Below are 14,986 nucleotides of genomic sequence, written 5' to 3'. Positions count from 1 at the left end.
GAACTCCATACCATAACTATAAATCACTCTTTAGCAAAAATATGCATCAAGTTTGTGGAAAGACTTTTCTTTGCTGCTGTTACTGGAGCACATTTTGGTGTGGTGACCTAGGCGGTTCATGTTAGGACATTTAAAAGTAAAGTATCCTATTTTAGAAAAGTTGTTAAAAGTGGTATTAATGACTGTGACACTTATTTATCTTCATGCCAGCACAGTCTTCCAGTTTTTACCCAACTTCATAGGAATTTAGAACAGAGGGACTGTTTGTACTTGACAAGTGAACAAATAGATTCAACATCTGTTTCATGTAATTGAGTATTCAATTACTCATTCCTTGTTGAAAACTAAGTATGTGATATTCTAGCACCCATTGCTTTCCTCTCTTTAGGTCTTTTTCAGTGTTGTCTGAAGAAAAAAAGAACAACGAGAGGTTAAAAGTACATCTTAATTTCTGGTTTTAATTTGCTGGATTTCTGTTAGAATATGAAACAAATATGTGCAACAGATATGATAGTTTAATGTTATGGTAGGTATTAAATTATGATGGGCTAGTGAGTGCAAAGAACTTGACTGTCTAATGAGAGTTAAATGGTACACAGTTCAAATTTATGATGGTCTGATGAGACTAATATCCTGTCGAGATAATGTGTCTGGCTTTACTCTCCAGCGCTTTGTCAACAGGTCTCCGTCAGCATGCATGTCTTAACACCAAGGATAGTGTAGCACTGTGTGTGTGTGTGTGTGTGTGTGTGTGTGTGTTTACCCCTCTTTCTTATTTTCTCTCTGTGCTCTGAGAGGTGATAAATCAAGTCAATTATACGAGTACAGCTGCTGCATACTTTCAGGAATACGAGATGTACCGTGGATCCATGAAGCCTCTGCTAACACAAACACACTCTCAAACACACACACACACATACAGACTTCCTTCTGATTGTAATGTAGGTTAGTTCTTGAGCCCTCCTTCTCTTCCCTGCATTCAGGCTCAAACAGGACATTGTTGAGAGTTTACACATTGCATTTTAATAGTTTTTTTTACACAACCTTATATACACTGTGTTAAAATAAGGTTTTCTCAACTGCTTTATGTTTCGCAGGGAAAACTACAAACAGAGGCTGTCATGGCCGAAACAAGATTTTCACCTGCTTTCATTTTGCCTCTGTGCCGGCGATAGCCATGGCTGGAAGCATTATGTCTTAGGGTTGCCTGTACGTACTAACGTGGTATCTCATGAATGCCTTGAGGGAATTTCTTCAACTCTGGCACAACTTGGCTTTGAAGATAACTGATTGGAATTTGGTGGTCAAAGGTCAAGGTCACTGTGACCTTGCAAAACATATTGGCCATAACTCAAGCTCATGTGTAATAGGATAAAATGATGAAGTCATGACATTTTATATCCAAAAGGTCAAAGGTCGGCTTCACTGTGACATCATAATGTCATAATGCAAAAAACACTTTTCTGGCCATTATACAACGTCATATCTAAGGGAAGAGAGGAGGAGACATTTGGTCAGATACTGAAGTTGTGACACTAACCTTGGGTGTCCATCTTGAAACTGTGCTGATTGTATAGATCAGCTGTGATTGAGGATTTGTGTAAAGCATCCTTGTTTTGAAATTTGTAGCCTCTTTGCAGCAGCATCCACATTTAAGGCATTGTCAGTGCTACATTTGAGTCTACCTGCAACTTCACTGGTTGAGAGGGCCATACAACCATGCAGCCATAAAACCATAATTCTAGTTGAGTCTAGATATTAGCAAATGTCTAACAGCAAGAAGCTCTCATGAGGAAAAAATGATTTTTGGTTCAGAAACACAAGAGCAGAAGCAGCTTATTGTAGCTTTGAAAAAACATAAAGAACATATGTATTCTTTTATCCTTTTTTTTGTTACTCGCTTTGTATTTTTGTTGCTATAACTGTTTCAGGTTGCTATCTCTGCTACATACGAACACAAGACCCTTTTCACTTCCCTGTTCATACCAATGACATTTTCTAATTTATTATTTATTTCCTCACCTCTTAACCTTTTAAACTTCTCTAAAATATCTGGTTATTTGTGTCAATTATTTTGCTATTTTTCTGTGTTTGATATTGTATCCCCATAATACTCTTGTTTGTTTTTCTTTTAAGATTATTTTTTGGGGATTTTATTGCGTTAATTACAGTGCAGCTAGAGAGTGACAGAATGGGGATGGCATGCAGCAAAGGGCCGCAGGTTGGAATCAAACCCAGGCCACTGCAATGGAGGCGGACACTCTACTCACTGAGCTAGAGACTGCCCATTACTCTAGGCTGTTAACGGAATAGTTTGACATTTTTGAAAATACGCTAATTTTCTTGCCAAGAGATTAGAAGATTGATGCAGTCTCTTACATCTTTACAAGAAATATGAAGCTACATCCAGAAGTTAGTTAGCTTAGCTTAGCACAAAGATTAGACAGGATAAAGATAACACATTATCCACCTATTAGCACACTCACTAAAACACATTATATCTCATTTGTTGAACTTGTACAAAAAGTGTAAAAACAACAACTTGGTTTTACAAGGGTGCCCAACTATTTCTTCACTGGGAGCAGTGACTTCCTGGAGTTCCGTCCAGCAAGGGGACTGGATAAATGCACACAGATGCACAAAGCTGCAAAGAAGAAGGTTGTGAATTTCAAACTCTTTCATCCAGTGTGCTGTCGGATTTACAAGATTGTTGCCAGACTATCGGCTATGATGGTCAGCAAACACTGAAAAATTACTTCTGGCAAGAACTTCAGAACCGATATTTTTGTAAATTTTATTACGTAAGAGGAAGAAAGAAAAAAGTTCGGTTGGGAATATTTGTATTTGTTTTTGCTTTTGAATCAAAGTGTATTTCTGTGGTTGACGGAAAATAAATTCTGTTGCAGCATGTTGAAAATAACCTCTTCATCTCCGCATGTTTTCATATTGGTTTGATTTACAGGGCTTAATTAAACTCATAAACACTCAAAATGAAAATAATCTGAGTTCAAAGTCTCACCAGCAAGCGCCGGATGAAAGAGAGTCCTGTGTTCTTTCAGCGTAGTCATGTTGGAATTAATAATAAAGGCTCAGCATTTCTGCACTCGAAGAAACATGATGCTGTTTGCTACAAACATTTTATTGCATGGAGACTCAGTGGAGTCAATAAACTGTCTGCAAACACTTCAAATAGTAGAAACAAATGTGATTAAATGCCAGATCATGATTTGCATACTTAGATCATTATGTTGATGCATGCTTGTGTGTGTGTGTGTGTGTGTGTGTGTGTGTGTGTGTGTGTGTGTGTGTGTGTGTGTGTGTTGCAGTGGAGGAGACGTTGGTGCGGCTGGTGAATGGGTCAGGTCCTCATGAAGGCCGTGTGGAGGTTTTCCATGAACGTCGCTGGGGAACAGTGTGTGACGACGTCTGGGACAAAAAGGATGGAGACGTAGTGTGTAGGATGCTGGGTTACGCAGGAGCAGCTGAAGTCCATAAGACAGGACGCTTCGGACAGGGTATGAGACGGTCAACACACACGCAATGCACATACGTCATGTCTGTAATGTTGGTCTGTACAGTGGTGGTCATTTTCTCCTTCCATTCAAATGTCAAATTCTTCATGAACAAGTCACTGAACCCCTATTGCTTTAAGATGTATACAGTGCAGTACAGTATATAGAGGAACAAAACTTTCTCCTGATCCTGGTGCAAAACAAAAAGAGGGAATAATGCAACATTCAGACTACATAAAGGGTGCAAAGTACAAAAACAATACACAAAAGAAGGTGTAAACATGTAGTGCAATATGCAGCAAAACTATACAAGATTTTTTATAAAAGAACAGAAAAGTAAAAATAAAATGAAAGTATAAGAAAAGGTACAAAGTGAAGTAGTGTCGTAGTACGCCCCATGCATAAGCAATCTCTGTGGGCCCCTGCCCCTGTACTTTGGTGCTTCAGCAGCATAAGCAGTCAGTCACTCAGCTCTAGCTGCATTTAGAGACAAATCCAAGTGCAGGGGCGGACTAGCCAGGGCTGAGAGAAGCCTCAGAGAGCTTCCACCATATCTTTTGACAAAGATCAGTCTTTCAACCAAATATTTAGACAATTTTAATTTAGTTATTGCACTAATTCCTTAAAATTTTTCAAAAAGTGCAAACAAAACCAAACGTTCTTTTCCAGGCTTTTTTAGGGTCCCCCTTCCATTTGGGCGTTGAGTAATCAGTCCCAGTTACAGGTCCATTCTGAATGGACCACAAGTGACTCGCAAACATATCAAGTTTGTACAAAACACACTGTATTTTTAAGTACAGTGAATTTCGGGCACAGAGCTTTTATTTTGTGGTGCGTATTCCTGCTGTAGAGTTAGTGACTAACAGACAGCTGCTTAAAAGAGACAGCAAATTAGCTGGACGCAAGTATGACGCAGAACATATTAAACTGTGTGGACCTTGAACTAATAACTAAGAAGAAATCTGGGCCCTGTGGCTGGACCAGTTGGGAACCACTGGATAAGATAATATTTTTATTATAAATTGGAGGGTACTTTAACTTTAGATCATTCTTTGATGTCTCAATCGAGGCAGGACATCTGTAAAATTTAGTTTGCCCACAGCACATATCCAGGGTGAAATTTACTGATGGAAGTAGTTCTGATCTGATTTTTACTAACTCCAACAGCCCTGCTGTGTGTACCTGGACAGTGCCCTAAAATGCTGCAGGGATTAATATTAAGCTTTTATTGGGAAAGACATGCAGGCCAGATGTCGTCAGGAAAGAGTCTCAGAGGTCATATCCATCTACCCCTATTTCTTTCCCTCTCTCCATTTTATTTCATTCACCAAGTCAGCCTTACATCATGCAGAGTCTCTGTCCAGGCAGAGTTGTTACCAATGAGTCTGGAAAATTGGGGGAAAACATGCCTTTGTTCCAGGGGACGACCTCCAGACAACAGCAGTGACTAACATCCCGGCTGGATTCAATTTAAAACAATCTGGAATTCAAATATATCTTTTCAGATGAGTCACCCACCATTTTTTTAGTTTAACTTCTTTAAATTCGGAACATCTTTTAAGGCTTTCAGGGCATTTCTCAGACCCAGATTTACCTTTAGGAATACATTAACTAAGTTATGTCTAAATGTCATTATATTCCCCGTGAAATATTTATTTGTACATGACACGGCATCGAATAACAGATGTGCTTGTCCAGAGTAACTTGTGTTTTTTGTCATACACACACACACTGGGAGCAATTTGGGGTTCAAGGCATCAACCTGGCTATTAATGGCCGACCTGCAGGACAAAATGGAAAAGAAAATTACAAGAAGCAATGCATATAATGAGCGTGAATTGACACGCAGTTCCTAAAATCCAAAACTGAATGTCTTAAAATGTTGTCGTGGCTCAAAACTTGAATTTGAACACATGTCTACCTAATCAGAAATTTGGATAGGTATTAAGAGAAATATTGGATTTCTCTGTGAGGCTAGCGTTAGCTTCAATAACAAAATAAACTGGAGGAAACCGTTCAAGTGTCGTCCTCCTTTGTAAGAATGGCATAGTAATCAACCACAAAGCCGTCCGTCCCACCTTCAGCAGTCCTGTCAAATCATCCATCCACTGAGTGACAGTATACGGGTCGGCCAGTCTGGTCCTGTTGGTCAGTGTTTACTTTTTCAAGTAACACTTGTGGTCTCGTAGAGTGAGTGACCTGACATGGTGCGTTTGTGAATTCAGTCTGACGCTCTTCACTAAAATGAGAGCCCTGTTGGTCAAAGAAACAGAGCGTCATATTTCTATAAGAATTCACCTACGGTTAAGTCTTACTCTGGTTTCTTTTCATAACACACAAGTCTTTCACCTTTTACTAAAGACTTCCGTGGAAAGGAACACCAATGAGTTGAAGCTATTTTTGGCAGGCTTTGCCATTTGGCTGAGCCTTGTTGGGGCAGCAGTAGCTCAGTCCATAGGGCCTTGGGTTGGGAACCGGAGGGTCACCTGTTCGAGTCCCCGTCCGGACCAAAATATGGAGCGTGGACTGGTGGCTGGAGAGGTGCCAGTTCACCTCCTGGGCACTGCCGAGGTGCCCTTGAGCAAGGCACCAAACCCCCCAACCGCTTGGGGCGCCTGACCAAAGGGCAGCCCCCTCACTCTGACATCTCTCCACTTTGTGCATGTATAGGTCCTGTTTGTAATTGACAATCCCCCTCAGGGGATTAATAAAGTAAGTAAGTAAGTAAAGTAAAGTCAGTCATACATTTACTCCGCTCGGTGCTCTGCTGCTCCGTTTCCCCAGACAGAGTGCCCAGAGTGCGCTCTGCCACTCTAAAAGTGCAGTGCTCTCTGGATAACTGAATGGTACATTCCGACAGCACTCCGAATTTTCAAGGTCCAGTTTGTGCCAGAATGTGCTCTGGCACTCGGAGTTAATATTTCTTAATGCACCACTTGCCTCAAATTCCTCCATTGTCCTGAGCAAGCCAGCAGAACTCGCTAGCTAGCGCTGGCTAATGTCTGTGGAGAATTGTTTTGCCTCCAGCTAAGCCCCACCCACCAAAACCGTTATACTGTTTACTAACAGTAAAAGGGTTTATAGATGTTGGATGTATAAACTACCATCATAAAATGACAGTACAGACGATCAAGGTGACAAAATACCACATGATTGTAAATGATTACATGATTGAATAGTATCTTTCTTTGCATAGGTGAACAATGATTTCTCCCATAACTAGAAACAGAAGAAGAGAGTTTGTCTGACTTTATAATCAGTGAGGAGACACAGACATCAACCCTCACGGAGAAAATGTTTTTAACAAAATCCAGGACTGACTGAGTTTACGCAGATAGAGTTGTTTTTTGTCAGCACCCATTTTCAGACAACCTTTTGAAATCCCTCAAATCACTCTGAAATTGAGTGACTCTCTCTAAATCATCTCTGGGTGTTCCCTTTAAAACCCCACACAGTGTTTATGGTGATCCAACACTTAATAGTGAGAAGTTTGTCATAAGTTTGGTGAGAGTGGTCCGACCCCTTCGGCCTGCGAACACTGCAGTAAAACTTGTGTTGAGATCCAGAGTAAACAGTTTAAAGGTCCGTGTCCATTAAAGCAAACCCAGAGTAGGCGCAGCAGCTGAACAGCTGGGGCTCATGTATTCCCCGGTGCATACCTCATTTCCATCCTGTGCACGCCTGCACAGAGACACGTGCGCCTGGTGTTTCATGCTGCTTTGAAGATGTCAAATCTGCAGCCAGTTTCTCTTTGTTATGTTACGTTGTGAAGCAAAGCAGGAATGTTGGGAGCATATGGTTCGGCTGAGATGCTGATTTTTACTGTTTTTATCCCAATATTAGACTTTAAATGCAACATTTTGATCAGATTTTACAAAAATATGCATTGTTTTTGAACAAAAGCAACAATTTCCATCTGCTTGTCCTGGAGGAATGTTAAAAAAATATTTTTTTATCTCATCTGAATTGATGTTTTACCGTTTATAAAACCCTTTGAAGTACATTTTGGATTTTGGATTTTGGGCTATATCAATAAAATTGATCGGCGTCAACCTACATTTTATTAGTCTGGGTTTCAGCAGACAGTTTATGTGTCAAATTATGATTTAAACCCTTCAAAACTTTACACTTTTCCTAACTCTTGTTGCTCTAATGTGGTTAAAACATAAAAACAAGCCAAGTTGAAACTGGCAGGACTGGAAACAAACCAGTTCTCAAGCCCTTGTCAGCATTTTTAGGGAACATATTTCATACAGTAAATCTTTCAAACACAAAAACACACACATAACTAAAACCCCACCCAGTGTGGCACCAGAGCTGCAGTGTTTTTACAACCAACTTGAACTAAAGTTTCTGTAAAACAATCTGAGCAAAGAATTAAAGGGAAACTTTGGTATTTTTTTAACTTGCAGCCTATTTTCCCATTTTTTGTATCAAAGTGACTAATGGGAACAACAATTTTTGAAACTGGTCCAGTACTGAGAGAGAGTGCTGCAGCCAGGAGCCACTGACAGGCTCAGATTGGTATCATAGGTGTCTGACAACATTATGGAAACCTACACCTTGTGCTGATTCGCAGTTTGTTTGATATTGGGTCTAAGTCTAGGTCAAGAGGAAGTCTCGTTCTGACATCTCTGAAGTTGAATTGCTGCTGGAAGGCAATAACGAACAGACAGGATCAGTCACTTAGACGCAAAAACATGGAAAGGTCCAAACTGAACAATACCAAAGTCCCAGTGAGAGTTCACAAAAGTGCTTCCAACAGAAGAGCAGGAAACAGTTTGACAGTGTGATTTGCTGATGCAGGGAATTATGCCACCAGACACAGGTTTCGGGAACATTTTTTTTGATCGGTTATCTTGAAGGCTTTTCAGTCAGTTGAGTGAGGAGCATGTTGTTGTAGTGATATGACGCCTTTGTCTTCTATCAGAGCAACTTAATTTAAAGGTCCAGTCTGTAGGATTAAGGGGTATATCTTGGCAGAAATGGAATATAATATAATAAGTGTGATTTCTTCGTGTATAATCACCTGAAAATAAGAATTGGGTTTTCGTTACCTAATTAGAGTTTATATCTACACAGGGTGTTGGGCATTATCCATGGAGATTGCCATGTTGTTCTACAGTAGCCCAGACCAAACAAACAACACTGGCTCTAAATAGGGCCATTTGCATTTTCACGTTTTTGCATCGGCCACTGTAGTAAGCAGCCCCTTCTCCACGTGAGCATCAGAAAACACAAAGTTTTAATGTTAAACTGCTTTATTTCAATCAGGAGAGGCAGAAGAATAAAGTAAAGTGCAGAAGCTGATTAAGATTTAACAGAAGCGTTTGGCGCTTGGACACCAGAAGGAGATATTTTGTGATCGAGGGACATCTGAGCGGCAGCAGAATAAATCTCTCCATGGAGTCCAGACACTGGTGGTGGTGGTGGTGGCTGATGCAATAGTATGTCTCTGCAGACCCGGAGACTGCAGATTCAGACCCGCAGTTCTAGACCCCTTGTTTTTCGTCCCCTACTGGACGGCTGTATAACTGCAACTAAATCAGCATCTCACCCAAACACCACTGTTTGAAAGAAGTTGGACTTTTAATGCTTTACTACAATTTACAGTTTTAAAATTTTATTACACCCGAATAAAAATACCAAGATTTAATTGTTGATTTATGCCTGGGTGCTGTTCTGCATCATTACTGTTTGCTGGTTGTTCTGTATGGTTTGATCCAACTGTTTTAGTTCTTTATTTCTTAATATTCATCAGACTGCTCTGACTAGCACGCCAAAAACTTGCACTGCATTGATCAAACCCGCTACAACATATGGAAGTGTCTGGTCTTGGGTGTCCAGTGCTCACTTTTGTTGTGGGAATTTGAAACAAAGGCTGTGAAATACTGAAATGGTTTGAAATGTTTTATTGTGTGCAGTGGTTACATCACACATCAGGGAGATCTGCAGAGAAAAAAAAGAAATCAAACATATCACAAAATTGAAAACAGAAACTCTTAAAAAAATTAAATACCTATCACAGTCTACACTGAAATACTGAAGATTCTGGAGCATAGCAAATACATTATTATATCAACATATTAACAATAGTGCCCCTTCCTTCCTCATCTGCCCTTCGATCCTCCACAAAACTCCTCCACTTCACTGTGGTTTCCCCTTTCTGGATTGTTATGTGCACTTTAAAAAGAGAGTCCCTAATTATTCAAAGTTAAGATAATATGATTCACATTCAGTACTCACACTTGAATCGTCATCGGCCATATTCAATAGTTGTAATAGTATGTTGGCTTCCAATGAAATAGAGGGCGCTGTCGCAAAATACAAGGGGTCTAGAACTGCGGGTCCAGATCTGCAGGTCTGAATCTGCGGTCTCCAGGTCTGCAGACACACCCTCCTCGGCTGATGACTCTGTGGTTGGTGGCTGATGAGGCGCATTACAGCACTAGAGCTTCATTGTTGTTTTTACTGGTTTAGATTACCTGGTACGTTTGTTATAGAGGAAGAGGTCTCTGTGGATATAAGGCTCCTGCTAAAAACCTCCTGAACAATGTCCCATCCGGGAGTTCAAGCTTAGCCCATAAGAAAGGCTTTAGCTGGTTACACTCTGCAGTCCTGACCTCTTGATGCCACTTAGTCCTGCACTCTGTTCCTTTAAGAAGGACCAGCCCATCATTATCAATTAAAATACATTTGCGAATTATAGATGTATCGTCTGTGGGGCAGGAGCTTACAGTTGACATGAGAAAGCAGTTAATTTGGGTTTCCATTGGAATTAGTATTGACTAATTAACTTAGCGACCTCTTAGTCTGTGTTTTGTTTTTCCTGGTTAGACAATAAAGTAAATTAAGTACAACGGACTCATAAGGATTAAAATGGGATCAATGTCCTGTCGTTTTTCAGATGGTCCTCATGAGGCGGTATATTCTCTTTAGTTGTCTTGATTTTGACAGTGCCTTGAACTTTTTGCCAGTTACAAGAGAAAATAATGGAAGTGGAAGATTAAGAGGCTCAAATTATTTAAGTTTGGCTTCATGAGCCTCCTGGCCCGAAGCACAACCAATGCTTTTGATTATACTTCTCTGTTTTTAGTGAATTTTGATTTGTGCTTGTTTTTATCGTCCTCATCCGTGACTTTACCAATATGATGTTCGTTATGTTGTTTGTTTTCCCTTTTTTATCTTGTTCTTTCTGAGCACTACAATGTGTTTAAACCCCTCACTGACGTCTCCATACACCTGACTGATAAACAGTTATGATTTAGAGCAGAGCGGCAGAGATGACATTTACACAACTCCAGATGTTGCTTTAAGGGCATCACTGATGAGTCAGCCTCCCTCCTCACCTACAGCGCATAAACCCTCTCAGTTGTGTGTCCTTGAACTGCCTTATCAGCGCGTGAGTACAACCAAATGTTTCTTGATCTGAATCTTATTCCCACACAGCTGAGTACCATGTCCTCCGATCATCTGAAACTGTTTCAAAACTGAAGGGACTTTCTGAAACCCTCCAGTGATTCCCAGTTTAACAAAGAGGAACCAAAGTTTTATAGCAAAAAACAACACTGCCAAAAGCTCTGCTTACCAGCTGGAACTGTGCGTTTTATTACCGGATGCAGTATTATTTGACCAACGATTCTGTGAGGAGTACTTGATGTCTCAATCAGAGGACTCACACAAAGACGACACTTAAAGATGACACTTTGTGATTTATATCTAATAACATTCTTCTTTTGAACCCTTTAACCTTCTTAAAATGATAACATTTGGGACAAGAAGCAGAGAAACACCAGAGAAATAATGACACAAAGTCCCCTGAACACAAGAATTTACAACTAGTTCTTGAAATGTAAGAAGAGAAGGACACAAGCCGCAGGTGTGTCCTCCACATAATCCTCTTCTCACACAATGATAATGCAGCTAAAGACTTTGTTACTTTGGAAACAATGTGGGGAAGTTTTTGATTTCTACATCCCTCAACAACAAATAAATGTTCTGTACTCAGGATGTGTTTATGTTGAGTTAGTTTACATGTGATTTCTATCAGTTTTGGACCTAAACACGATGCATGGTGCATACATACTTCAGCTGGTGATTAACAAGCAGCTCCAACAAGCAATAGTAAACAAATTCACTCTCTTTGGCCACAGTTGCATCATTTTGACTGCGGAGATTAACAAGAGGGAAAGTGATGCATGAATGAGCCATCAGAGGGAACACTGAACTTGGACCGCTGGCGTCGAAGTCCAGATGGGATTTTTTGATCTTTGTAATGATGGAGAAAACGGAACGGAAAACGGAAATGAGGTTTTTTTTTTCCATTTGTTGCATTTCACATTTTTACCAGTGTACTGCATTGTATGAGAAGCATCTCTTTGAGTTTCCTGGAAAAGGGAGTTTGTTGAGGCGTGTAATTTCCACCTCTTACAGTCCTTTTTATTTCGGTTTTGAGTTTCCTTCCCAGGACACATACAGGCTGCCCTACTTTTTCAAATCAGAATCAGCAATCGTTTTTGCCAAGTAGGTTTTCACATATAAGGATTTTGCTTTAGTTGTTTTGGTGCATATTAGTCAAAATAACCAAAGTAAGAGAAAAGGAAAAACCAAGCACTGCAAAAGTCAAGAATAAATAATTTTATAATATATATCTGTTGTAAAATTTCAAGAACTGCACAGTGTTTGAAACGAAGACGATGGTTTTAGGGAAGGTTGTTGAGGGAAATACCTGCAGACCGTCCTCGAAGCTGACAAAAAAGGTACTGACAGCTACATGTTTCAGGTTAAGAAATTAATCTACGTATGTTTTTATCTGCAGTTAATATTGCCCTAAAACATGCAGGAATTTAATTTAAGTCAAAGACTAGATAATTAAAGGCGCTGTATGTAAGAATGTGGCCGAAACGGTTACTGCACTCAAATTCCAAATACTGCCGCAAGTCGTGTCCGCCCCCCCTCCCCTACAGATTCGAGGTTGCTGGACAGCGGCACGCTGGAGACTGATTTGTTTGGCCACGGGCAGCTGCCGTGGCAGGGCTGCGTCGCCACGTCCTTGATCTTCGGTTTTCCAGCGGACCGTTCGAACAAGTCCGGCTTCTCTACTGCTAACGCTGCTGCCGGGATACAGCTGAGGAGAGAGCCGGCTGTTGTATGCTATTGTATGCTATACAGCAGCTGGCTCACATACATGCTATGTACCGGGACACTGCTAATGCTGCTTGCCGTGCTGCTGTAGCTCAGTCGTAACTGTAACTGATGCTGAGACTCTACTGACTGTGTGACTGGTGGACGGCGGTGGGTGGCGCAACAGGCCAAAACACAAATTCAAAACATAAACATGATTTGCGGACCGTAAAATTTTTTTTAAATGCGAATATTCTGGCCGTACTATTGTTGTCGGTGAGATCAGTATGTTATATGAACATTATTCCTTAGTCTCTGTGACATATTAGGATGATTTTACGACTATTTGCTTTATATTTCTTACATATAGCTCCTTTAAAGGAAAGGTGTGTAAGATTTAGGGGGATTAAGCGACATCTAGTGGTGAGGATTGCAGATTACAACTAGCTGAAACTTCTCCCAGTTAGAATTCCTTCAGTGTTCATTGTTCAGGAGATTTTGAGGTCTAAATGAAGCAGTTTCACTTCTCCAATTAGTGTTTCTCCAACGCTATTTGGCTCGTCACAGATGGGTCGCTAGTCCAGCTCTCGCAAGATGACGTCACACAGCCCAGATGTAAGGGAAACGCTTAGTATGCTATTTACAGAGATAGCACTGGTGATCTGAACCGGTCAGTGGCGAAAAAAAGCACTTTTAATGCGCAAACTTATACGGGATGCATTTGCCCCCGTTACCATTTTAGCTCGTTTTGCAGTTGCATCCGCCTCCCTCAATACTGAACCAATTTTAAAACGAGTTGTACCCATGAATCATCGCACACATACACATGGGGAAATAGGGCCCAGGTTGAAAAATACCGAAGTGATCCTTTAAGATCTAGTGATCCTTTAAGATCGTGAGACAAAGTATCCGCTGAGGTCTCTTCCTCTCAAAAAAAATGGACCTGGTGATTTAAACCGGTAAACTGCATGGGCTGCTCATCACAGAAGCTGATGCAAAAATCTGAAAAACGCAGGTGGCCCTATCTAGAGCCAGTGTTTGGTTTGTCCGTTCTGGGCTACTGCTGTCCATTTTGTACACTACGGTGTGTAAATTCTTTGCCTCTCTCTGTGCAGGTACTGGTCTGATCTGGATGGATGACGTAGCGTGTACAGGGACTGAAGACACCATCCACCAGTGTAAGTTTTCTGGATGGGGCAAAACCAATTGTGGCCACGTGGAGGATGCTGGTGTGACCTGCGTCACCTAAACCTTTATGATCCTGTCACTGCTGCAAGCATCTCTAACAGTGCCTTCAACTTTTGAAAAGCTACAAGGTGCCCAACGTCCAACCATCGCCAGGAATGACACATTTGCAGTGAGTTGTTTTTAACCTGCAAACAAAGTGACAAACCTCCATGTTGTGCACGAACTAAATCGACAGCTTTTTTGGAAAGTTCATGATTAAACATTTGATCATTTTTGCTACAAAACTGGATCATGGGAGAAAAGAAAAAGCGCAGATTTTCAACCTTTGAACCATATGAGCTGGGGAAGATTGCACGACAGGACTCTTCATCACTCTGAATTACAGAGCTCACCGTTCTTCAATGAGGGCTGAAGTTCAGCTTTCACAGGATCCATCTGCCCTTGGAGGCTCGTCTGGGGTCAGGATTGTTGTTTTGACCTCTGGTGTGGATTAGAAACTAATCCAACAACTTCATCATCCCAGTGCCTTCATTTGTCTTCAAGTGTCTGAGGCACTGAAACAGCACATAAAGAAACAGACATGACGGAGTCAAACTGATCCTTCATTTACAGGCAGCTGCTCCTCACAGTATTGGGCAGGAATGGCTTTTGAGTGATGTCTGACATACACAGAGTTGCCTTATTATACTATCATATAGCATTACCCAGGAAGCAGTCGTTTGATGATTTGCAGGTCAGAAGCTGGCGAGTTAAAACTAGATAATGTGTATCCTTGAAGTCTAACAAACATGTTGAGTACATTTCCTTCATCATAAAACCTTTCCAAGGCATTTTTTTAATCATAATCAGAATATTTTGAATCATGCTTTGTTTACATCTATGTTTGCTGGCTAGCAGTCTTCCCCTCCTTTGCCTTTGTTGGCAAATTGCTGCCTTTATTTGTACATTAGTGTCGCTAACTTTTAATTAGCGTAATCGTGTGAAACTTTTTATACACAGAGACTTAATACCTAGCATACATCTGTACATAGCTTATTGTTTTGGTGTTTTGATTTGGTTTTTTTTTTGGGGGGGTGGGGGTTCAGTCCTCAGACTAAGCTGTTTTTGGTCAAAAAAAGTTCTCACAAACCCTCTTTATGTCACCTGCCCAGTGACAAAAGACA

The 14,986-nt window shown here is 40.7% G+C and overlaps 1 protein-coding gene, 1 long non-coding RNA gene and 1 other non-coding gene across 3 annotated transcripts in view; 2 read left to right on the top strand and 1 right to left on the bottom strand.

Annotated features, from left to right (window-relative positions):
* Positions 1-14,222, top strand: part of scara5 (scavenger receptor class A, member 5 (putative)) — a 104,801-nt gene extending 90,579 nt beyond the window's left edge. Inside the window, exons 11-12 of the mRNA XM_049590823.1 lie at positions 3,327-3,515; positions 13,751-14,222. Coding sequence (XP_049446780.1) covers positions 3,327-3,515; positions 13,751-13,884 — 323 coding nt within the window. The 3' untranslated portion in view covers positions 13,885-14,222. The remainder of the gene's footprint in view (positions 1-3,326; positions 3,516-13,750) is intronic.
* On the bottom strand, positions 5,158-14,344 carry LOC125897481 (uncharacterized). Its single transcript, XR_007450434.1, has 3 exons — positions 14,216-14,344; positions 5,591-5,765; positions 5,158-5,293 (listed from the first exon to the last, which is right to left on the bottom strand). It is a non-coding gene; the product is annotated as an uncharacterized LOC125897481 (long non-coding RNA).
* On the top strand, positions 5,824-5,938 carry LOC125897665 (U5 spliceosomal RNA). Its single transcript, XR_007450465.1, has one exon. It is a non-coding gene; the product is annotated as a U5 spliceosomal RNA (small nuclear RNA).
* Positions 14,345-14,986: the final 642 nt, after the last annotated feature.

This window comes from Epinephelus fuscoguttatus, linkage group LG11 (assembly GCF_011397635.1).
Source record: "Epinephelus fuscoguttatus linkage group LG11, E.fuscoguttatus.final_Chr_v1".
NCBI lineage: Eukaryota > Metazoa > Chordata > Actinopteri > Perciformes > Serranidae > Epinephelus > Epinephelus fuscoguttatus.
This window is presented reverse-complemented; position numbering and strand designations above follow the sequence as displayed.